The sequence below is a fragment of the Embiotoca jacksoni genome, unplaced genomic scaffold (genome assembly GCF_022577435.1).
Source record: "Embiotoca jacksoni isolate LCO1_2020_lvr unplaced genomic scaffold, fEmbJac1.0.p SCAF_19, whole genome shotgun sequence".
Classification (NCBI taxonomy): Eukaryota; Metazoa; Chordata; class Actinopteri; family Embiotocidae; genus Embiotoca; species Embiotoca jacksoni.
This window is the reverse complement of record NW_027185329.1, coordinates 7,190,247-7,216,121: the sequence shown is the minus strand read 5'-3', so window position 1 is coordinate 7,216,121 and position 25,875 is coordinate 7,190,247. Positions and strand designations below refer to the sequence as shown.

The 25,875-nt window shown below is 40.2% G+C and overlaps 2 protein-coding genes across 5 annotated transcripts in view; both read left to right on the top strand.

Moving 5' to 3' along the window:
- Positions 1–1,445: 1,445 nt before the first annotated feature.
- On the top strand, positions 1,446–17,073 carry lhx9 (LIM homeobox 9). Of its 3 annotated transcripts, XM_069153273.1 has the most exons (6): positions 1,446–2,060; positions 5,830–6,068; positions 7,014–7,216; positions 8,376–8,734; positions 12,493–12,695; positions 13,344–15,634. In XM_069153273.1, exons 2-6 carry the CDS (start codon positions 5,889–5,891, stop codon positions 13,596–13,598), a joined length of 1,200 nt encoding a protein of 399 aa, XP_069009374.1. In that variant the 5' UTR covers positions 1,446–2,060; positions 5,830–5,888; the 3' UTR covers positions 13,599–15,634. The 3 variants fall into 3 exon arrangements, with proteins under 3 accessions (XP_069009374.1, XP_069009375.1, XP_069009376.1); XM_069153274.1 differs by lacking the exon at positions 1,446–2,060 and having other exon boundaries at positions 3,717–6,068; positions 8,379–8,734; XM_069153275.1 differs by lacking the exons at positions 1,446–2,060; positions 13,344–15,634 and adding an exon at positions 16,057–17,073 and having other exon boundaries at positions 3,725–6,068.
- Positions 17,074–23,485: 6,412 nt separating this feature from the next.
- Positions 23,486–25,875, top strand: part of nek7 (NIMA-related kinase 7) — a 58,653-nt gene continuing 56,263 nt past the window's right edge. For both annotated transcript variants that reach the window (XM_069153271.1, XM_069153272.1), the window contains exon 1: positions 23,486–23,890. The gene's annotated coding sequence lies outside the window, so the exon portion shown is untranslated. The remainder of the gene's footprint in view (positions 23,891–25,875) is intronic.

Genomic DNA, 25,875 nt, shown 5'->3' with positions numbered 1-25,875 from the left:
CTGAGTGTCACTTGAGGTGACCCAGAAATGATAACTCCAGATGAACCCTGGATGTGTGGTAATCTAGCCACCATGCCCTACAGCAGAGAGGAGCCAGGCATCCAGGCATCCAGGCATCCAGGCACCCAGGCACCCAGGCATCCAGGCATCCAGGCATCCAGGCACCCAGGCAGGCAGGCAGGCAGGCAGGCAGGCAGGGATCCCGGTTGTATCTGTGGTTTCACCGTTGAACCGAGCGCGCTGCAGTGGCTGTCTGGGTATCATACTCGGAGAACGGCGTGTGCGCGTTACGTGTTGTGGTACACTCTGAAATGGATCTCAGCGTTGTTGCATTATTGATGAGATACACTGTGATGTTAACCCAGGCTGGAGGAGCAAAGCAAAATGACTGTTAGCAGTATGGCGCATGATCATTTATGCAGGCAGTACAGAGGTGTAATTAATTGTCACCCTTTGCTCCCAGCCCCAGTGCTCCTCCACACAATATCCTATTCACTTGTTGTCATTTGAAATCCATCTATGCTGCAGTGTGTTGTGAGTGTGAGAAGGTTTAGGACGCCCTCCTTACTGGATGACCTCCCTGCAATAAATATGGAGCCAACATGCACTTTAAAGTGTTTATTATTTAGTGGAAGGTTTTCATATTGTTTAGCCTGTCAGGTGAATAATAATAATAATCTAATAGCACACAAGGACATTACAATGAAAAAGGAACATAAGGCTTTAAATATTTGTTTTACCTTTTAAATGAAAAAAAAAAAAAGGTCTCATTAAGGGCTGGGCCCAATCTTCAAAACATAAATTATATTAATATTTATTAAAAAAAAAATACTGACGTCATCAAATATTTGTGAATTTTTCATCATGATTTCTTTTTTTCATTAGATGTTGCAACATGAGGCCACGTGTGTGTAGAGTGGATCCTGGCTGAATAAACTCATTATTGTTTCCAATTTGTATTACGTTTGTCAGCTCAGATGGATGAGACAGCTCAGGGGATACAAACGTGAACCCAAAAAGGGAGTTATGTTAATGTTGGTGCTATTTGTGGACAATTCGTTTCAATAAATAAAAGAAATTGGGATCATAGACCAGTGGTCAAAATCACTCCCTGTGAATTTGTCCTAATGACGTAATGTAATCATTCATTTGCTATCAATAAAATAAGAAAAAAAGGAACACACAACTATCTTTAGTAAGAATTAACCCACCCCTGTTCAGTTTAACTAAGTTCACATGTATTATGTGTAAAATTCAGAAATTAATAGGCACTTTTATTTCCAAAATGGCTTCGATTTGGTTTTATGTTATTCAACACCAAAACATTTTTCTGCAGGCGTGTGTTGCTCTGCTTCTTATCTTTGTCAGATTGATTGATCTAGTTTGACTATACTCCCATCTGATTATTTATTCACACAAACCTCTCCAGCCAGTGAAATTACAGCTCTAACCGTACTCGTTTGACTTGTATCTCACACAGAATGAACTCTTGCATAAACGTGATCAATTTGGCGATTAGACTTGTTAAGAACCAGAAGAGTTTGAAGTCACCTATAATTTTTAATTGTAAAATGCGGTTTAGTCGTCTGTTGGGGCTAAAATAAATATGTAGAAGCTAAATTCATAGAAATTGTGCAGTCAAAAGGGGGAAATATTCATGGCATATTCCTACCTCTTATTATATAGGCTATCATAGTATTTTTTTTGTATTATTATTATTATTTTTTTGTGCCATTTGTCGACTACTGACTCCAGTTTATCCTTCTTTAATTTACGCATACATCACAGATTATAACCTACATGCTGAGTCGGCCATTGGCTCCTGGCTTCCCATCTTCTGTGTGCTGTGGTGTGTTGAGGGCTGTCTGCATACGAGAGAGGAATATTTAAATGACTTGTGTTTTAATTGACGCTCGAACTAGGACTGTAAACTCAGAAACGAGGAACAGCCCCCATCTACCGGCAGCGTCTCCTCTGTCTGCTCTGCACACCGCTGCGCACAGTCCGGAGCTCCTCAGCCTGCACGCTGCACAGGGATCTCACACACTGCACAGCCTCAGGTAAGACCTTTTCTAATGCTTTTTATTCTTGGGGCAATAATAATACAGAGTAAGGTTTGATTACATTAAAAGAAAAAAGAAAAGGGGGGGGGGGAGAAAAAAAAAAAAAAAAAAGGGGGGGAGGGGAGGAGGGGGGGCACGACAGAGGAGAGCGTGTGAAGCAATGCGCGACAGATCTGATGCATGATAAATACAGTGACATGGTTATATTCTGCGGGATAAACAGAGACGTGGTAGAAGGTGAAACCCTCTAAACTCACTCGAGCCATAGCTTTTATTACCAAATAGTCCAAAGAAATATATATATATATTTTTAGACTAACTAGCAGAGATTACAATCTGAATCCAGCAAATATCTCGCATCACTCTGGAGTTTCTATTAAAACCGTGCACGTAAAACGGTAAAATATAAAATTATGCTCTCATGAAAATACAGGGCAAGTAATTTCGTTTTTATCGGCGAGTATGATGTGAAATTTTATTTTCATTATTTATTTGCCAAAAGCCAGTGGCCCAGAGCCCTCCTGGGCTCTCACGCCATTTTAAACAGTTAATTTTTTTTCCCCACTTTGTTTTAAGCGTCAAGGTTTTCAGTAGCATATATATATATATATATATATATATTCAATCATATATTAGCTGCGGTACTGTTGTCTTTTTTACGATTTAATTTGGTCAAACAAGATCACTAATCTGAAATTAGGGCAAATCATTCTCATTAGCCAAAGCAAAAATGACACGCAATCCCCCAGTTTCAGTTTCGACAGTTTATTTAACGCCAGTAATGAAATATGATGGTTAACATACATAACTAGACTGCTTAATTAATAAGATAGCTTTTAAAATTTGTATAATAAAAGTGTTTTTCTCACGTTTTTCAAAAGTATTTTTTTTTTTTATGAAAGCATAATTCGCGTTTTGGTTCAAATGTACCGCACTGTGATGTTTAGCCTAATAATAACACAAACGAATAAACACGGCAAACAAAAGAGGGGACATTAGTATATATTTAGTGGCAGGTATAATACCCTAATTAGATCTAGAGAAAAGGAAACAAAACAAAACAAAACGACAACACAAAAGACGTGATTCCCCTGGTGTTCACTGACACATTGTGAAACCCTCTTCAGTCAAATGAAATGTCACTGCTGGAGGCAACGGGTCAAAGCAGTACTCTTTATCGACATGAACGCTATGATAGATGTTTTCAGAAAAACAGAAACATTTTAGAATTACACGGCGTGAATAAGTCCGAATCATAATTTCCAGAGGAACCAGGAGCAGAAGTTTAAAAACACACACACACACACACACACACAAAACAAAACAAAAAACAGCATTAGATTAAATATCACACACAGAGCTAAATTGACCATTCCTCTCAGGGTGTCTTTGTCCAGGTGAAATGAAGTCCGTGTGTCCTTTCTGAGTCCCTTTTCACCGCTCAGTGGCCGCGTGGTGCTGAGACACTGACAGAGCGCAAATTAACGTCCTGCTTTTCAGAACAGCTGCGGGTCCAGCCCGTCCGGGAGGGTTCAAGCCTCGTCTTATAGCGCTGTTATCAAGGGGCCTCCAATTAAAGCCAACACAACTTCATGGTGTGTGTGTGTGTGTGTGTGTGTGTGTGTGTGTGTGTGTGTGTGTGTGTGTGTGTGTGTGTGTGTGTGCGTGCGCGTGCGCGTGCGCGCGCGCGTCAATGTGGGGGTGTGTGTGTGAAGGGGGCTCATGATAATGTAACACGTCTTGAGATGAAGCATCCACACCTGCAATCCCCCCCTGAGTCTCAGTAAATCTATTAATGGCACTGCAGCCGAGTTGCAGATCCAGACAGTTTATCTGTTGTTTCAGGACAACATTTTTGGACTGATCTTCCACAGACCAGCTCATCATCCTGATTTTAGCTTTAAAGAGCTGTGCGTCAGAAATTACAGACCTTGTGCTGCCTCATATTTTTGGTTTGTTGACACCATGTCTGGCCTGTATGGACAGTAAAATGCTTCACTCTTTCCTTTTCTGCCCTTTTTTTTATTTGCGTAACAGACTTTTCACACCCTTTAAAATTGACAGATATTTTATTGTAGCCTCACTGTGCCCTGCATAACCCAGATTATATTCAGAATTTTAAAAAGGCTGAATTTCTAAAAAAAAATATACAATAACTAGTGGTGGTTTCCCTGTGGCCACCACCAACTGGAGGTCTCTTTTATCTCGTCTTTTGCTTGTTGTATTTAAAGACTCATGAAATGTGTAGACTTTCGGCTGTCATAAGATCAACTCTCCTGCAGGTAAACAAGGTTTGGGCCTCAATCAGGAGACAGAGAGAAGACAAGGGCCGTGTTAATGGATCCTTAACAGGGAATCATTCCTGTTTCAAACGAGCGTTTTTAAAGGAGAGAACTTCATTTCCATACATGAAAAAAACGTTTTGCTTCTTCAAAGCATGTCCATTATCTACAGAGCATCAGGTTTAGAAAAGAAAACGAGCAGGAGTGTGATCATGTTTTTGAGCTAAAAGGTTGTCATGACGTGAATTATTTTTTTTAAACCGAATCTCATTCATTTGTGGTAATCTTTTTTTTATTCTTTCAAATTGTTTAATGCAATCTGTCCCCGCCTCCAGCCTATCACTGATCACTGCCCCGCCCCAGACAATATACCCTACCACACACACGCACACACGCACTTATTACGATATTTAGGGACAACCAAACATCTGATTAAGGACAAATTAAACTCCTAAAGCTGTTACATTTTAATATTGTAATTTCAAACTCAAAATTAAATCAAATAAAGCGTCTTTAAATGACACAGAAGAAGTTTTTATTTCTATTTCTAACCCTTTCAATAAAAACCCAAAAGGGCTTTTATTGGATTTATATGTTTAAGACATGTAAAAATAAATACAATGTTTAGACTCAATAGGCCTACTTCAGTTTATGCAACGGATGACTACGCTCCTCTGCTTTAAATGGGGGAATAAAAGTAATGAAAATGTCAATACCATAAAGCAGTGGTCCTTCGCGCTGCCAGAATCGGGAGTTTTTGAGGGAAGAGTGACAGCTCTTTGTTGGTGAATAGAAATCAGTGGCGATGCAAAGAGAGAGAGAAAGACAGACACAGAGTGAGAGTGAGAGGAGAGAGAGAGAGAGAGAGAGAGAGAGAGAGAGGCAGAGGCAGAGAGAGAGAGACAGAGAGAGAGAGCGAGAGAGAGAGAGAGAGAGAGAGGGGAACTCCTCCTACCAAATTATTCAGACTGGGCCGGCTCTGCTCGCTTCACAAATAGGACACGGTTCTCAAATCCAGGCAGTCCCAACCTGACCTCCAAGCACCGAGGAACCCCTGACTGGGAAAATCGGGAGAGAGAGAGAGAGAGAGAGAGAGAGAGAGAGAAAGAGAGAGAGAGAGAGAGAGAAATCATCAAAAAAGCAACAAAAAAAAAAACTTTGTGTCATTATTTTTGGCGAGTGTTCACACTGTAGCCCCCCCCCCCCCTCCCCTCCTCCCTCCCCACCACCACCACCACCACTTCCACACCGGTTTTTCGCATCATTTGGACTATATTTTTTTTCTGGAGAAGAGACATTCACGGGAAGCAGGAAAAAGCTGGTGCAGCACCACCACCACCCCTCCTGTCCCACCCATGCAGTAGTTTCTTCGGTGTTTTTTTTTTTTTTTTTTTCCCCCTTTTCTTCCAGTCGCTTTTTGCACTCTGCCGAGGACCTGATCTGAAACTCTGGGGTTGTGTCGTTGTTTCGTGTGCCTCTCCTAGAGCCTCAGAGCCCATTTAGATGCGCTGAACGAGCGGGGCGCAGCGCTGCAGTACAGTATATGGAAGTTGTGGGCTGCAAGACAGAGGCAGGCAGTTGCACGTTGCGTCCAGGACCGGGAGCCATGCTTTTCCACGGGATCTCCGGGGATCACATCCAAGGGATCATGGAGGAGATGGAGAGAAGGTCGAAAACGGAGTCGCGCCTGGCGAAGGGCATGCAGCTCAACGGAAGAGAGTCGGTAAGAGCCAGGTCGACATGTGTTTCAATTCATGTTACAATACGTTTTTGTTGTTGTTGTTGTTGTTGTTTTAAAACCCTCGGTAATACACAGAGGACGGCTGTGGCACGGTGAGCGTGCACGGAAATGTTTTGAGGTAAATAGAGAGCAGTGAAGAGAATTTCATCTTCATCCAAAAATCCTTTTCTCTTGGATAGTGAATTTTATATGGAAGGATGAATGGCCTGTTATTTTTGATGGCTGCTTAGCTGCACAAAATAATTACTAAAAATGACAAAATGGCTGCAATTTTACATGCAGTTGTCTCTAAATATATTTGATATTAATTCTGTCATCAAATAATTGTAGCACAGCATTAAACATTAGAGTTGTAATATTTGGTTTTCTGTCAGTAAAATGAACCATTTCCATTGCAGTTATACATCTACAAGTAACCTGATAAAAACACGATGACATTATTATAATTATTGTTATTATGTATTATTATTATTATTATTATATCCAATATTTAGAATTATATTGTCCTCCAAATTGTTCGAGTGAATTTGTGTTTGCTTTGGATTTCATAACTGATAATAAAGAAGGGATTACACCAATAAAATGTTCCACTTTCAGTCACCTCCAAATTTATTTGCCACTCCCTGACATTAAATTAATTTTAGAAACAGTTGTCTCATAGGTGGTTTTTATTTCTTTAGTTTGGGCCTATATTGGCACACCGAGCCTGAATACCATTACGTGCTATCTAAAAAAAAAAAGTATTACCGAAGCAGCTTGACAAAAAAGCGAAAGTAAAACGTTATGGGTTGGCATTTACAAAAGGCTTATTGATATTGGTTTTTTTTTGTTTTTTTTTGCATACTATATTTTGCTTACGATTTTTCCCAGCGGTAGTTTGCAGGAAGTGGGTGCCATGATGAGCTTTGTTCTCCCTCTCTGTCCCAGACCATGCCTTCTATGAGCCCGGAGAAGCCTGCCCTGTGTGCCGGCTGTGGCGGCAAGATTTCGGATAGATACTACCTCCTGGCCGTGGACAAACAGTGGCACCTGCGCTGTCTCAAATGCTGTGAATGTAAATTAGCGCTGGAGTCGGAGCTAACGTGTTTTGCCAAGGATGGGAGTATCTATTGCAAGGAGGATTACTACAGGTAAGAAAAATGAAGGTCAATTATATACGTCATTTTACATTTCAGCCAAATACAATGCGGTGTCTGCCTTTTCCCTTTGTGCCCGCTGCGTAAACTTACCATTTCGACAGGGACATTTGGCTTTATGGGAAAAAAAAAATTAATAATAATCATTTTCAAACTCTTAAATGACCGTTTCGGCAATAATTTACACGGCCAATATTAGCCTCCATTCAACAGGCTGTGGCTGCTCACCTGGAAGTATGTAGAAAGCCTTTCGGTCCAATTAGGCCTCAGTCTTCCCTGAACAACAACAGAAGAGTCACCCAGGGGACCTGCGTGGTGTTAATTGGGAATAAGTCATGATACTGAAATTGTATTTCATTCGTTATTGGCTCAGGTGTGATGTTTTCTATAGCTCTGAGAGTAATGCAAACCACATGAACTTGAACGTATGAGTCACCCTCTCAGACACAAAGCAGTGGGGGCATTTCTTTTGATGGAGAATAATCTTTTCGTTTAAAAGTCGTGTACTCCTGGCTTTTGCCAGCATGTACAGTGGACCAGCATGCCCACAAATAAAAGGCTGTTGTGGGTTATTCCATATTTCAGCTCGAAAAAAAAAAAAGAAAATCATTAATAAGGAAAAAAAAAAAAAAAAAAAAAGAGATGCTGTTAAATGTGTCAACTGACTCCCCCATCCCACGGTGAAGTTGACCCTTTAGCCTACCGGGTACCCTTTTGTATTTAATGTCAAATACAAAGCCAATGGGTAAGCATGTCGTATGTTTTATTACTGACGCTGTAGACTTTTTTAAAAAAAAAAAATAAAAATTTTTTTATTTAATTAAGGGGGGGAAAAAATATTTGTACACTCACGTACACACTTCAGTTACAGGCCAGATGTGGCTGTTGGAAGAATGCAACCTCAAAGTTGTTGGCCTGTTAAGATTACGGTACTCGTATGTACGCTGAAGCTGTGTCACGTCCACTCTTTGTTCACGTGATAGCCGAAGAAGTCACACAAAGACCCGGTTAACCCACTTTGAGCCTGTGACACCGCAGGGTTAGTTTGCTCAACTTTGCACCCGCGCAGCTCCCTTCTTTCGCGCGCGCGCGCGCGCGCGCACACTTCGGTCTTCCCCGCACGAGGAGATTCTTGACGATGCGTCTGTTCCAGAAGGTTCTCCGTGCAGAGGTGCGCGCGCTGCCACCTCGGGATATCGGCCTCGGAGATGGTGATGCGAGCGCGCGACTCCGTGTACCACCTGAGCTGCTTCACGTGCACCACTTGCAACAAGACCCTGACCACGGGCGACCACTTTGGCATGAAGGACAGCCTGGTGTACTGCCGGCTGCATTTCGAGACGCTGGTGCAGGGACCGGACTACCACCCTCAGCTCAACTTCGCCGAGCTGGCAGCCAAGGGCGGCGGCCTCACTCTGCCCTACTTCAACGGCACCGGCACGGCGCAGAAGGGAAGGCCGCGGAAGAGGAAGAGCCCGGCCATGGGGATAGACATACCCAGCTATAACACAGGTGAGACAAGCGCGCAGCTGAGAGCGCGGCCTCGCGTCGAGTCAAGAACACACACACGCAGATTCATGTTAGAAATTCACGTGTAATGAGTCTGGCTCATTTTATTTTATTTTATTTTTTGTCGTAGTTTGGTGCAAAAATAGCGTTAATAGTGTATGGACAGGCCCTGCAGTGGAGGAAAGTGAAATCTACAATGAAGGCACTCCGAACTTATGAGTCAACTCATACCAGCATATGAAAAATGGTGGGAAATTAAACATGAAGCTATTCTTCGTGTTGCATTAAATCGCTCATGAAACTCAGCGATTTCCCCCCAAAACCCTAGTTTTGGGAACCAATCGCTGCATTTTTTTTTTTTATTATTATTTTTTTGGTCTATGGGTTCTTCACTAAAATTGAATCATCGGACTTAAAAAGTTTTCATTTCATTTTATTTTTTTTAAAACACGCCTGCAGAAATAAGAAAAGTTAACCTCTGCAGAACTCCCACAGCTCAATTCATACATAAAGGGATTAGGTACTGTTGTTCATTTCTTGGGTCAGTTTTGGTTCCGTTACTCACGAGGACCTTTGTTTTTTTTTTGTTTTGTTTTTTTTAATTCCAGCTTGTTGTTTCAGCGTCCCCGTGACAGTGGCAGCTCTACCTTCGATGTCTGAAATGAATAAGTTGCATCTTTAAAATAGGCCTTGCAGATAGTGGCGACAATTGGTAGCCTCCATCTTTCCTCTCGCGTCTTTTACGCGCCGTTCCTGAGGCGTGCGTTGCATTTTGGGTGAAATTTGACCCCTCCGCGAACCCGGTCATCGACTTTTTATAATTAAGATTAATTTTTATAAATGTGTAGAATTTTTGAGACAGGGGGGGGGGGGGTAAATGTAGTTAAGGACTGTTGCGTAAAATCAAGGCCAAATCAACGTCAAAATAATGTTTCGCGCGCGTTGGTAGTTTCTTTGGAAGAAGAAGAAGAAGAAGAAAAAAAAAAGAACCCAGTTCTCACAGCGTACATTAAGCTACTGTTAAATGTAGGGTTCATCTGAAATCTTGCATTGAATCGCTGGATGTTATAACCCGACACCCCCCCCCCCCTCCTTCCCTCCCCCTCCCTCGACCCCCCCCCCCCCCAACCCTCCCTGCAGCGTCCCCATTTTGTTGTCGCTTTATGCGAATTAGTGTGCGGTTGAGAAACTTTGTCATTGTGCGCCAAATTTCCTGTGTTCCTGGTGAATAGGGAGGAATAGGGGTAATCTGCGCGTTAATTGTTCTTTGTTAATTGAATGTGACGTTGGAATCCCTGGCCTCCTGCGCGGCGGTCAGCACAGTTCTCAGGGGCAACTTAGCGCCGTGCAAAGAGGGGCCTGCAAGCAGGGAGAGGCCATGGGGCTGCAAACACAACACTGTACACTCAGCGCTCCGGTTGGAAGAGCCTCGGTTTATTATTCGTAAACACAATTCCAAAGGATTATGCAAATCCTAAAGTTATCATTGATGCCTTATTAGGAAAATAGCCTGTGATTTTTTTTTTTTTTTTTTTCTTTCTATAAAAACAGGATATACTTACCCCACCAAGGCGTTAAAATATAATGCGACCACAACAGGGACAAATAAAAACAAACAAAAAAAAACACACACACACACACACAAAAGAAAATCCCATAGTGATGAAGGCATGAAATGAAGTTAAATGATGTCCCTGTGACCTCATTATCAAGCGCCACAGACAGTTAAAAAAAAAAAAATCCCACTGGGAATATCTTTTTTTTCTTTCTTTCTTTTAGGACATTTAAATACAATAAAATAAAAATAAAATAGTATAGATTTTTATTTTTTATTTAAAAAGAGGATTGTTGGCATTTTTAGGCGTAACATTCATTTTTGGGGGGGAATTAAATGTTTTTATTATGTGACAAATTAAATTTCACCTTCAAGGCTCACATTAGGCCAAAAACTAAAATATCAATTAAAAATGGTAAATATGTATCATTTAAAATGGGACAGTTGAAAGATATTTCCCTTTTTCCAAAGTGCTCTTTTGCCTCCTTTGGGCCGTGACATTACAAACGCACTCGATATATGTTTCTCATTACAGAATCAAACTGTTCATGTTAACATTTCGCTCTGCAGATCAGGAGACTCATATTCCTGACAAATAGGAAGAGGTTTTGTTTGAGGTTTTGTTTCTGCTTTAGCGAGCACGTTGGTGTTTGTTTCCACCAGGGAAAGGTGTGGGTCTACTGTGTATTCCACACCACTCCAGTAAAGTTTGGTCTTGTTTGGATATAGAGACCCCTAGTGGGTAATACCAAGTGAAACACAATCCAGTGAAGACTGCAACAGAGAAACGTGGATGTCAATGATTGTTATATTAAGCTTCATACACTGTCACAAGACGAGGTTTCGCATAACAAAAAAACACAATTCATGCCATAACACAGACCCTAACATAACAGCACGGATTTAAAACATGTATCCCATAATTTATGATACGTGTACCTGCCTTATTCAAACTGATTTGTATTTTCGCCCAATAATTTATTTGTAGGGGGGAGAAGGGGGGGGGGGTTTGGCACTCCATGAAGTGTTAGTATATTTCATTTGACATTTTATTAGCCACTAAGAAAAATAACAGGTCAGCATTTAAGCTACAAGGAGACTCGAAAATCAATACAGCATACTATATAATTGAGAAACCCTCTGCATATTTTTCTGTTGGCTCGATTTTCTCTGCTTTTGCAGTAAAGTAAGAGATTAAATCATTAAAGACACGTTCTGATAGAAATAGTAAATTCTATAGCGAAAAATACACAAATTAAAAACCAATACCCGTATAAAGGAAGTTTCTCTGTTGCAGTAGTGTTAAGATTATGAACAGATCACGTATAAAGAAAACGGTACACTTAAGTTGTGGGTTAAGAATCTTTTTCTCGCTGTGATGAAACCTTTCTGCTGCACTGTTTAACTTAGTGGATCCGTTTTAAGCCTTTAACACACTAAGCTATTGACAAATGAGGCCCATTAGGCCTATTAGTCTTTGCAAACACAAGCAGAAATAATTTTGCCCGGTCCCAGCGTATGCTTAAAATTCATCATGTTGCTTTTTATTTTTTTGTATTTTTTTTTTATGTACAAATGTAGTTTCTATAAAAAAAAAAAAACATCAACCACAACCTTCAATGTGTTGTGTTTGTATAGAGGTCAAATTCATTTCATTTTAGTTGGTCAATCAGTTTCTTGATTGTCCCTGCCACGTATTTAAATTGTATATTATCAGCGTACCAAACTTTCATGACATATCATGATGGTCTATAATAGGTAAAGTTATATAGTCAACCGCTGGAAATGTATGAAGTTTCCACAGTCTAGTCCATCTAGTCCTGAACTAAATACACTTTATTAGTCTTTTTTTTTTTTTTTTTTGGTCTGTTCAGATCCTGACATTTAACAATATATTTGATGTACTATTCAGCCTTAAAACGTTTCATCAGCGACAGTTTTGAATAATTAGATGTGAGCAGTTTCCAGATGTGAACAATACCTCGAAAGTAATGGAGTGGTCGGCTTTATTATCAGTTAGCTGTCTGTCAATTTTCTCCAAAAACTTCTTGAGAGCAGTGGAGATGAATTTGGGCGTGAGAGGCTAATTTTCCAAGAACTAAGTCGCTGGCAGGGTTGTTTTTTTTTTTGTTTTTTGTTTTTTGTTGCCGTTGTTCCTTCCCGACGTTAAACCAACCCGGCGCTCTGCCCTCTGCCCTCTCTGCAGGCTGTAACGAGAACGACACCGACCACTTGGACCGGGACCAGCAGTCCTACACTCAGACACAGAAGACCAAACGCATGCGGACCTCCTTCAAGCACCATCAGCTGCGAACAATGAAATCCTACTTTGCCATCAACCACAACCCCGATGCCAAGGACTTAAAGCAGCTGGCCCAGAAAACAGGCCTCACTAAGAGAGTTCTACAGGTAAGCACAGAGCCATTCTTCTTTCTAACGTGATCACCCCACATGTGTGTCTGCACCCCAGTCCTCCTCCACGCCCCTCCCATTTCACACCAAAATCACCATGAACGTCATCTTTTTTAGTTTTGGTTTGTTTTGTTGGTCCATTTAGTCATTAGATGTACATCCAGGGGTTCTTACTTGAAATTTGTAGATTCTTAAATGTTATTTTTTTGGGGAAAGAGAGGAGAGAAGTAGTTCTGAAGCGTAAAAATTTGAGTTTAAAACTGTTGCTAGTATTATAAATACCGAGAGTGCGCATATCCTCTTTATCAGTCAACAGTGTAATTTAACTCTCACAGTTAAAAACATTTAAAAGGAGAGCATTTTGTTTTGAATTGCTATTAAAATCCACATTCTTGTATTCAGTGTTCAGGAGCTAACTGGTTCATTGTTACCTGCCCCTTAAGCTCAAAATAATGTATGAAAATGATCATTTAAAGATTTTTTTTTTAAATTTATTTATTTATTTAAGACAAGGGCAACTTGATACAGAAACAGCTGTGATAACTTGATATGTAAGCTACTGTACAAATGATTTGATACTTTCTTTTTAAAAATTAATCCTACTTAAACACAAAAAGTAAAAGCCACACTGGGATTGGTTTGCAGGTTTGGTTCCAAAACGCAAGAGCCAAATTCAGAAGGAACGTTTTGCGACAGGAGAATGGAGGTGTTGATAAGGCTGATGGCACCTCACTCCCTCCACCCTCATCCGACAGTGGGGCCCTGACCCCCCCCTCCAGCGCGGCCACACTAACAGACCTGACAAACCCCTCTATCACTGTAGTGACCTCCGTCACCTCTAGTTTGGACAGCCATGATTCGGGGAGCCCTTCGCAAACTACCTTGACAAACCTTTTCTAACAAGCTATCTATTTTTATTTGATCTGATTTGATTTTGGTTTTGGGTTTTTTTTTTCCCTTTGCTTTTCTTTTCTTTTCTTTCCTCAATTTACATTTTATTTTTTTAAGTGACACCTTTAAATCAACCAGAGACAGCTCCTTGGAACAGAAAGTGCTGTACCGTGTACACAAACGAGAACAACAAGAGCAACAACAGCAGCGACCACATTAAAACGCAAGGAAATCATTTTTATTGTGTAGCATTTGAAACTGCATGGCATATGCAGAGATTGATTTTGGACGGGACATTTTTGGAGTTGAAAACATTAGAAAATTGTCATGGATTCCACAATTCATTGGAGAAAAAAAAAACTAAACTTGAATCTTGTCTGGAAAACTAGATTTTTTTTTTTTTTTTTTTTTAATTCTTTTTTTACTTGTTTTGTCTTTATTTGTACATTTGTATTGAATTATGATAAAAAGAAAAAAGAAAAAAAAAAGAGCCCTTCCTAATTTATGGTTAATTGGTAAATTTTAAATTAATATGACTATTTTGCCCTCAGAACCCTGTATATGTATGCACTGTGTTCGCACTATCCAATTTAAAGAGTTTTTGTTCTGTTTTGGAATAATTTGGGAAATTAACTTGTAGAATGTTCTGTATATGGATAACTCCAGAAAACAGGCTTTAATTATTTCCGAATGTTTCAGTCTCTAAGACTGAGTTGGATGGAATCAGACATTGGGATATCTCACAGAGCTACATGTAAAACGTCTAAATTACATCGTAAGCACCGGACCATTGCAGAGAGATGCTGAAACCACACGCATTTTTGTCTTGATTCACAACTCTACTGTGAAAAAGAGAAAGAAGCAAATCCCACAATCTGTACAGTGGTAATTGTTCAACATGTAATGCAGTCACATTGATAGAAACTGTTTTGATCAATAGAAATCAGCAAGAGAAATTCAGATTGGAGAGCAGTTTATGGGCACTGTTGTAATCGATTGTTTTCATGACAGAGCACTTTTTTTGGACTTGTTGGCCTCATAGATTAACCATAGTCGAATGGATAAAGCCTAGTAAACATATCCATAGATCCACAGCTAAACTCAATTGCACAGTGACAATATCCAGCCCAGTGAAAAGTGCATTATTGTTTTTATCATGTTGCTCAGGGTAACGATGTGATTTTCAAAAAAGGGAAAAAAGAGTAGTGGTGAGAAATTAAATGGTTGCGACGTCGCAGACTAGATTTGTAGAGCTGACATGAACATTCAAATGACCTCAGATAGGTGGAGTCGTAAGAGGCAGCCAGTGGGAAATCATTGTCCATTTGTTCTCCGTTTTGGCCATATTTATACTTTCTTTAATGACACTTGCCACTGAACAGACCAAAAACATGTTTCTTCTGGCTGAATAGATGGAGAGAAAAGAAAGAAAGAAAGAAAGAAAGAAAGAAAGAAAGAAAGAAAGAAAGAAAAAGAGAGAAAGAAAGAAAGAGAGAAAGAAAGAAAGAAAGAAAGAAAGAAAGAAAGAGCGAACCTTCAAATGAAGTTGATACATTTCATTGTGAGCGTCACAATTTGTTCTATTGTAGAACAAAGTGGTACTCTTGATCTACTTAATGAAGTAGATGCCTAACTCAGTTCTACTATGTGCCTTATGCTATAACTTGGGAGAAAGTTTGTGAAATTCAGGATATATGTGTTCTTTGTTAACTGATTCACATCCTTTTGGCGCCTCACTAGTTTTGTACTGTTTTGCATCTTATTTCCGAAGATCTTTTTATGGTGTATCCTGTTAAAAAGGGGGCAGCGATGTCATAGAAAGCATTTGTGCACTCTTTCAGATATAGTTGGGTAATCCAAGAACCTTATATATTGATCTTCGTGTTAATAGTTGAGTACAGTAAGTGTTCTATCAAGATTGTCCATGTTTCCCTGTTTCTTGATAAAGATGGTGTATAGAAACTATTTCCCCTTAAATATTTATGGACCAAACGGTTGTTATATATCTTATTAAATTTGTGTGAATAAAAATACTTTGCTTTAAATGGGTTTTATTTTTCATTACACTTGCCATTTTTGTGTTCTTTCTTGAATACAATTTTTGTTTACCACATCAACAAACGAGAAAGCATTCAGTTATTGATGACCAGTTAAACGTCTTCATTTTTTGCTTCCATTTTTAATTTCTCTTTCCTCTTTTATGATGTTTATGGTTTTTAACGTAATGCCCCATGGATTTGCATCTAAACCCTGCAGTCAAAAATATGAAATTGCTTTTTAATGCATGAACATGGCTTTAAAATTTAAATAAAAGGAATGCTGCAAAGCATATATTGATTTATAGCTATATAGTATATATTTATGCATAACATATTGGTAAACCTAAAATGAAGTAAGAGTAAATGCAGACTCCGTAAAGCCAGGTTGCTCTGTAGTTAATATATTCTTACTCTATCGTTTCTTTCAGGGAGAACAAATCTTGGGGCATTACAGCCATACATCCCGACGTTTGAAAATTCCCTAAAGTATTAACAGAAGGGGAAAACTTTGATGGGGATTCCTCACCATTGAAGACAAAGACAATATTAGGATAAGATGATAGCATATTGAGAACAAATAAACAACCAACATAATACCTGTTTCAGTTGCAAATGTGAGACAAATGATTTTCTTAAAAACAACAACAAAAAAAACGACAACAAAAGTTTGTCCTGAATGTTTGAATCCATCAACGGAGGAGACCCCACAATGTATGATATTTATGACATCAATGTGAAAAAAAAGAAAAGCTTTCTGTGTTGGAAAAGTAATGAACAAAAAAAAAAAAAGATAATAAAATGTACTGTAACGTAGTTAGTTAAAAAATAACTCCGAAAGGCAGGATGTGATTGAGAAACAGCAGGCATCCAACGTGATAACAGTGTGAAACAGAGACGGTATGGATGTTCCTGGTATGAACACGCACACGCGCACGCACACACACACACACACACACGCACACGCGCGCACACACACGCACACACAAATACACACACCATTCAGTCCTTCTCCCACTGCCTTGCTCCTATTGTAAGCACAATATATACATTCCCACAATCCTTGCTCCCTTACACACACACACACACACACACACACTGCTGCTGCTGCCCCCGTGCACCCCACCCAAGGATCCGCTTGCTAAATGGAAGTTTTCTTTTGTCACAAGTGTCATTTCGTAAACACATGGCCTCCTTGAAACTCGGCAGCAGGATGCCCATCAAATATGATGAGTGTATGAAGAGGACTGCGGAGCTGGAGCTTTGCCATCTGGCTGTACCGAGGGAAGGAAGTGGAAAAAAAACAAAAAACAAAGCAGATAAAGAAGAGATTCTCATTTTGCATGCGCCTCATCATCTTGTTAACATTTTCCTTGAGATGTATATTATTTTCTTTGATTCACTGTATGATTTATTGTCAGCTGCAAAATAAAGCATATGAAAACGATGTTCCTGATGCCCATATAGTACCTCACATAGAAAAAAACCAACAACAAATGTCACTGTGAGGACACTGTGAGTGCTGCTTCAAGCTTATTAGTTCTTGACATTCAGCTTACTGGAGAGGGTAAAACGTTACCGGTTTCTTATCTCATTACTGGGGATATTTGTGAAAGCGTCTCGGAACGTTCCTAAATATTTGGCTTCTATAGGTAAGATTCCTGCTCCTGTATGTTATCTGCTATTTTCTTTAAACTATTTAGCATACACAACAACAACAAAATTATTATTATTTTTTTTTTATTTCGGTTTTGCTCAAAACCCAAAAAGTGATTTAAAACTACAGTCATGCATTTGCACACATAATTATTTTTTCATAAAGGGGGAAAAAAAAAACAATTCAGCAACCCTCTATTGAGCATAATATATAATGACATACATTAATATGTGACATGCAACATATGGAGCAAAATGGGTGGATTGTAATGTACAAACTGTGTGAAGGGGCAAGACCACATTTTCTTTCCAGTTCTTCACAGGTGTACTGTCTTAATACTCCCTATGAATGCCTGGTATGCATTCCATACAAAGAAGGTGTGTTGTGGGAAGAGAAAAAAAAAAAAAAAAAAAAAAGAGAAAAAGGAAGAAAGAGGAGGATAGAGAGAGGCTGCAGCCACATGGGGACCCGTAAACAGGCTGGTGTTGAATTCCAACAATGTGGGAAACAGCAAACACTTCAGTCAGTCCAAGAGGAAACCTCAGTCGCTGGGGTGCCTGCGCGGCAGTGGCAGCAGGGCTGTGTTCCACCGGGGTCTGACGGGAGGACGGTGGGCGGGTTGACACCACAGAGCAACAGGAAGCAGGGCTGGAGCAGAAACACAAACAAACACAGCCAGCCCCGCTCAGTTTTGGAGCTGCGGGATGAAAATTCTGGACAGCATCACGGCCCCGTGTTGACAAGAATTTCAGGGGTTTGCTGTTTGGGCTGCTGGTGACTGGAATGCATCTTATCAGTAACATTTGTGTGTGCGTTAGTATGAGCAGTGCCCGATCAGCCGCCTTCCTGCACACGGGATTGCTTCACCCTAGTCCAGGTATTTCATATTAAAATGGATGTATGAAGAAAAAATTGTGACACGTAAAAGAACACTAACAGCACTTTGATGTTTCTTCCTGAGACTCTGTGGCGTTCAAGCATTTGTGCACCAAAATGTGTTTTGGTCCACGAACTTAAACCAGCGAATGACTTCAGATCTGTTAACTGAGACAGGCTCATTGGAATCTAACTGATCAATTAGAAAGATAAATCTAATTACATTCATCGAAATGCACAAAAATAAGAACAAGGTTGTCTGTGAAGCAACTTCAACAGGTAAGAACGGAGGCCTTCTGCCAGCTGACATCCTCCCCTTCCCCTCTTATCTCTCCGTCGTTGTTAAATGACAGCAGTGCACTGTGTGTACTGTGTCTATACAAAAACAATACCGACAACATCATGTTTTCTGTCAGACACATAGTTTGTTCATAAAACTTGGGGGATACCAACATATGTGGCACCCAAAAATGAAAAAAAAAAAAAAAAAAAGAGAAAAAGTTCTGAAATATTTAATAAATATCATTCCAATTTAAACAAGTTTGCACTTAAAGTATAGCAATTGGCTTTAATGCATTTACAGATGGAGCAGGTGGGTATTTCATCAAAGATACAGCTTGCTTGAGAAATATAAACACGCAAGCATTTTGGATATTTCAAATGTACCCATGAGGGACAAAGTAGATTAGATTCACAAGGGTTTCAGAGAGTGCTCAGTTTGGTTTAACAACATTTAATGCCTCAAAGGGCGTCCCAATGTCAGCTGAAAATACCAGCCATGGTGCTGCAGACATACAGTTTCTGTGATTAGGCGAGGTGAGACCCAATCAAATGAGTTTGTGACCCAAATTCATGCTAATTCTTCAAGGTTGGGTTTTTACTTCTGCTTAAACTTGTGACATTTGCAACGGAGGCCTGATATTTGGTAAGGTCTGCCTGTAACAATATTCACCACATAAAAGGTCAAATGAGAAACTTACAAGAATAAGCACTGTGCCTGTCATCACACAAAGTATCGGGGGAATTCTCCGGTGTCCATTAATCACGCTGGCTTTTTGACAACTACAGAAACCAAGCAGCAAAACAAACAGATCTGCGGTTATCCGACACTTTGAATGCAACAAAGTGGTTCTCAACGTGATATTAAAGCTGTGGATACAGAACTAAAAATGAAAGGCAAAAAAAAAAAAAAATGCGTGCGCGCGTGTGTTTTGAGGATAGCTCAAAACAAAGCTGTACCCAATGTGGCTGGCAACACCTGTAATTCACACGACTGAGTGATCAGTAAACTCCAGGAAAGTGTGTCTCTCCAGGCGCACACACGTATGAGGTCCCACATACATTAGCACACATTATACACACACAGTGACAGGCGACAGGGTCAAAACAAAGTATGGAATAATCACTGAGGCATAGGGCACACCTGCAGTTTACATGTTGCTCTGATAGTGTTGTTCCCATTGTCACTGCTTGCGTGTGTGATATTCTGCCAGTTCCGCCTCAGTTCCCTCCCCTCATTGCTAGGCGCCTATTTAACCTCACCTCGCACACCAACTACCCTGCTAACTCAAATACACACCAGCAGCGGGACACACACACACACACACACACAGACAGATGTCAGAGGGGTGACGATGTGAATGAAACACAGCTCGACTGCCATGCGTGTGTGTGTTTACTCGCTGTGGTGATTGTGTGTGTGTGTGTGTGCGTGTGTGTGTGTGTGTGTGTGTGTGAGAGAGAGGCTGAGGCCTGCCCCTCTGCTTGGTGCAGAACAGGTGGAGGGATCCACTGTGCTGGGCGTTTGCCAAGAGAAGGAACACACTAACAAATACATTTGTGCACATGCAGGTACACATGACAAACACACTCACCAAGCCCAGACGCACAAGAGCAGCCATTGAAAAACTGATTTTGTAAGTGATCTAGACAGAAATAATATGCCAGTTTTGTCCTTCACATTATCACAGACTATCTCTCTTGTGCCTCATTTGTGCAGTGCACTCCACACGCCATAAATCCTTTATTTCTCTGTTGTGCTGTTATTCTATATTTACACCTATTTGTTATGTGACGGCTCACATCTAGACAACCTTGAAAATGCTGCGATCAAGGCTGATAACTACAGGTTGCAATTGCACTTTGAAGACAAAACAACATTAATTAGCGAATAAAATGGAAATGCAGGCATCACATGCATGCTGCCTCCAAGTTCGCCCGGGTATATGAAGAGAGAGAGAGAGAGAGAGAGAGAGAGAGAGAGAGAGAGAGAGAGACAACATTTCACACACATTTCCATCTGTAATCTATCTCTCTTTTCCTGTGATATGCTGTGCTCTGTGCGGTACATAAACAGGAAGCTCGTATGCATGTTTCAGTGTGTGACAGGTCATCTTTGTACTGGCGGAGTGTAACCTCTCAGTTCTTGCTAAACCTTCAGGATGCACGCCGCTCCTCTCCCCTCCATCTGCTGGTCTCTATGAAGTCTGCACCCGATCACAGGAGCTTTGACTGCAGCTTCTGTCTCTACCACATTGCAGTCATACCTAACCCCTGAGCCAGATCAACAACACAGGAAAATAAAAAAGACATGAGTGAAAACACCAACATTATTTTTTTCCGTTTTAAGTGTTTAAAATGTGCTTTCAGCCTCCGGGTGCAAGAATTCTGCATATTTAGCAATGAAAAGCCCGAGAAGAATTGCACTACAATCTCAATGTGTAAGAAAACAAAAGCTGAGCCAGAGTGCAATAATACAGGACTTGCTCACAATACAGCTACTTAGTTGTTTTATTAACTGGAATATATTGTTTTCGAAATGATCGAAAATTGAGCTTTTTGTGTTGGATTCTTCGCCTGAAGTGTTTCTACATGTTCGTAAAATCACATTGATGGCCAAATTCTTGTAGATTCAACTTCATTGTCATCAGTTTAAATTTATAGAAACTTGTTCGACAAATAGGCTCAAAACATGAAGGGGAGTTTGTTCTGATACATCAGAGTTAAATGTCACGTTTACAGTAAAACGTCGAAATCGTCTCTACAAACTCAGCGATTCAACCGTCTTCATTTCCCCTGGAGGAAGAACCTTTTCCATCCTGGTTACCTGCAAGCGACACCAGAAAGTTTGAAAAGGAACAGAGTGGAATAGATGACAATACTATTCATGCTAAAAAAAAATATCCCCAAATCAAAAGGAAATCCTCTCTGTTATTTAAACAATATCGGCAAAAAGAACACAAAAAGTTTGCCATTGGTTTAAAGCACCAGATCAGTGCAGAGAGCCACTTTTAGAACAATGGAAACCCAACACGATTATTAAACAGTTTTCTACCAAACAGACGTGGAGGCATGCGTGTTGAACTAGAGGATCTCTGGGTGCAGCTCCCCTTGCAGACTGATGCATTACTTTTCATCCATCCATCTAATTATTCCCTTAGAAACCTGAAATTTGAAGATACAAAAGACCGTCCCTATCTGTCACTGAGCGGCATTGATCTTATTGAAAGAAAATGTGGGTGTAGAGGAAACCCAATATAACTCATGCCATTAAATTCCACACAGCATTATTCACATACAGAATTGACAGATTTCTGTGAGACGTTTCTTTTAATCTTCAACTGTTGTTGAAGAAGAAGGGGGAAAAAAAAAATCCCACACTCCAGGCATCTCTCCCTTCTCCATATTTGCAGTGAGGTTAACAAAAAAGGCTATTGAAGTAGGGAGAAAAAAACACAACCCCACCTAACTTGTTGATTATTAACAATGGGGATGGGAAGAAGACAGATGTGTTTCCTGTGTATCAGCAGTGTTTGAATTGTCAGTCTGAAATCAGCGCTGAAGCTCTTATCAAAGCAACGTAAGCTGATCAGCTCCAGATGCTCTCGCTGTCCATGCGATTCAATCTGCAGCACCATTTTTGTCAATAAATTCTCTTAATGTGCCCACTTACAGTCGCTGCGTGTGTGTCATGGGATGTGTGGGTATTCTGTATCCATGTGTATAATGATAGCAAGCAAGACTGCGTGCATATTACTGCGTGTGTTCGGGGGGGGAATCCATTCAGCCCTGACTGCCACCATCTCTCCCCTGCACATGTAGACACTCACACATGCGTCCTCAACAAATCACCATACATATCGAAACAAAGTTAGAATATCAAATCTTGTAGTTTTGTTGCATTGGAAGAACGTGTCGCCGACACTGATGGAAAGGATAACTGAGCATGTTTACTGTAAATGGAAGCAAAATTTGGAGCTGAAGCACTTATTTCCATTACGTGCTGTAATGCACACTTCCACTCCAAATACATTTCAGGGAGAAATTTTTCACTTTTTACTCAACTTTTTTTATTTGGACATCTTTTTAGTTTTTGTACTTTTCTTGCTGCGCATACAAGGATTTTCAACACAAGATATGAGCGTAGTGATATCTGGGCTATTTGAAGTCCATCTGCTGATGAAAACTCTGCGATGTGACCAAAAACTGTAAAACCTGTAATATTTTTTTCCTTTTGTCAAACTAATAACATCAAGATCAGGAATAAATACGATAAAGCATATAAGGGAGTTCACTTTGGATGCACTTTAACAGCTACCATGGTACTAATATTACCCAGGTGCGGCTGGATTACAGACTGGACGTTGGTGCCAGTCCTCCCAAAACCCTTTGTGCATCAAAATCCCCGAATTGAATGTAAATTATTTGTAGAAATTTGCACCTCTAATGTAAATTGTGTAAATGTTCTCTTTTAGGACTCTTTTCTGACTATTTTTGTTTATATTGCGCTCCCACTGAGCATTTTCCAAAAAATAAATTGAGTTTAATGAAATACAGTGACACATACAAATCTGTAACACTGTGCTGCGTCTCTATCAAACAGAAATACATCCGTCAAACTGCAGAGCGTCTCGTCATAATGACGGTGCCATTTTACATTAAAGATTTGCCGCTTTTCTACTTTTTTTTTTTAACGTGAAAAGATTAAATTATTATTTCTATCACCCGGCACAGCACTTAATGTGAATTGCAGTTGAAAGCTCAGGACCAAAAAAACAAAACAAAAAAACCAAAAAAAACACTTCAGCAGAATACCTCTTCTCTTAGTACATACCTTGGGAAACGTATGATTCAATACAAATTCGGTGGCACAGAAAAGAAAAGGAGACGTGAGGGTGCGGCGGTGGTTTGGAGTCGGGAGTTCCTCTGTTGAATCTCGCGGTATTTGACAGCTTCCCTTCCACTCTTTGACACTAGCCCCTCCCCCTCCCCCCTCCCCCCCCCCCGCTCCGGGAATGCTGGGTTGTTTACATTGCTGGCACACCAACGGGTCAGCGGCGCGGCGAGGAGAGCGGCCTAGAAAGCAGCGCACAAAAGTCCTGTCTGAAAACACGTACGCAAAAATCTCGACTCGGCTCCACGGCACCGGCGTAAAACTTTATTTTTAATTTATTTTTTTTTTTAATTTATTTTTTTTAAGCGCTCAGGCAAAGTGCCACGCAACAAGAGAAAAGAGAGGGAGAGAGAGGGAGAGAGGGAGGCCCGTCGAGTCGACTTTTTCTTTTTGGTTGTTGTTTTTTTTTTTTTTTTTTTTTTTTTTTTTTTTTTTTTACAGCGACCTTGGAAAGAAAGGGAAAAGTCAAAACAAAGACAACCGCCATAACCAGCAGGAGAAACTCAACGTGAAGAAGGAACCAGCTTCTTTTTTAGCAACAAGAGTCCCACACTTCCTGGTAAGAACTGACAACAAGCGTTAGCTGGCGATGAACTTGTGAAACTTCACCACAGCTTTTGTAAACTGTTGCCTCCTCTGTTTGTTTTTTTTAAAAAAAAAACTTGTTTAGGGTACGAATGTCTTACAAAGCTCACAAAAAAACCCAAAAAAAAGTCGCTATTTTGCTGCTCAGACAGAAGCTCGGCACTCACGTGGAAAAAAAAAAAAAAAGTTTCTGCGAAGTTACCTAGCTCGGGAGCTAACTAGCTAACTAGCATAGCCTGTTAGCCACCTAGCATGCCTCTTTTGCTAACGAAAACTACTTTTTAAATCACACGGTCGACGTTGCTGTCACAGCGTGTGGAAAAAAAAACAAAAAAATAATAAAACAAAAACAAAACAAAAAAAATCACTTTCTCCCGACTTGTGTTTCTGCGCATCATAACAAAGCCAATTCAGGCAAACGTGCTACTTCGGATGCTATGCTACTATGCTACAGTTGACTTCACACCTGAACGATCGCGACCGTAAACAAAAACAAAAGTTTATAAGGCCGCTCCTGGAAGCTGAGACACCCACCTCCTTGTCTTTTAAGCTGCTTTCTGACACTCGTGACGGGGTTTTATGTATTTCTTTCACGTGTGTGTGTGTGTGTGTGTGTGTGTGTGTGTGGGGGGGGGTTCATAATTGTCTCGTGTAGAAGTTGTAAAAGCTGCTAAAAAGTGATGTTGAACATCTGTTACAGCAAAGCATCAGTTCAGCAAAGACAAAGGCTGGACGTCCTTTTTAAATTGTTATTTAGGACGTAAAGTGAAACGAATTGTGAAGTTGGTATGAAAACAAGACATTTTTATAGACCCTCAAAAAAATGAATCAATAATTCAACAAATCATTAGAAGATTGATAATGACTACTTAATTGCAGCCCTGTATATATATATATTTTTTCCCAATCGTGGCTTGATGATGATACTAATAACAATTTACCAAGGTAAAAAAAAATTGAGAACGAACATATAAATACGTGTAAATTTAAATCGTGTTTTAGCTCCACGTTTCATACGTTGTACGCCCAGAGGGGAGCACAGTAGTTGTCGAACGTATTTTAAGTACTTTTTATTGTGTTGTGTTTCACAACACTTTGCGTTTCATTTAAAACCTCAGACAATGCTCACAAGCCTTATGACCGACCGAGGGTTTATTAGCCTTTTTCAATAGAAATTGTGTTGATATGCTTTTCTAAACCGCACAGTTTTAAGTGCGTGTCGTATCCTGACGCGTCACTGTCTGGAAAAGAAAGCTGTTTAATTCACACCGTTAAACACAATACAATTCTCGAATACAGGACAGCTGTTAGAAGTTCTAAAGATATAGTTTATTTGAATAAATAAATCAATAAGTTGAGGTTTTCTCTGTGTGACTGGCTTTTTTTTCCGTGAGTCAGAATAATTATTGCAAAACCGTTGCATCACGATTGCGTTCACAGTTTTGTTGGAACCTGAGTGGCCCGTTTTGTAATTTCTCATCAGTTTCTCATCTTTATGCCAGCCAAAATATTTCAGGCGTCATACCATCACATTTGGCTACGCTGCAGAGGGATGATTCAAACGAGAGTTAGTGGGAGCTGACATACCTTGTTGACCCAATTATTACTCACCTCTCTGTTGCCACATTCCATCATTGTCAGAGACAACCGGCTTGAGTCTGCCAGCGTCATCAGGTGATTGAGATGAACACTGGCTGCCTCTGTGAAGTCGACTATCAAGGAATGTGTCACGAACCGGATGATCAGAAAATGGCTGCCAAATGTTTGCATCGGTCTCTGTGGTGAGGGATTACTTTTGACAGGCTTTGGCAAAACTCAATGATTTAGCCTTGTTCTGTTTGGATTTAATACGGGTAGCCAGACTAGTGGTGATCAGCTCTATTTGAGTCTGATTGAATGACAACTCCTGAAAACACAAGGTGGGAATTCTACACAAGATAAGTTATTAACTTACTTGTT

Coding starts and splice junctions, on each gene's coding strand:
- lhx9 (XM_069153273.1), top strand. CDS start 5,889: ATGGAAGTTGTGGGCTGCAAGACAGAGGCAGGCAGTTGCACGTTGCGT. Junction 6,069..7,013: donor AGCTCAACGGAAGAGAGTCG/GTAAGAGCCAGG, acceptor TCTCTGTCCCAG/ACCATGCCTTCTATGAGCCC. Junction 12,696..13,343: donor TCACTAAGAGAGTTCTACAG/GTAAGCACAGAG, acceptor ATTGGTTTGCAG/GTTTGGTTCCAAAACGCAAG.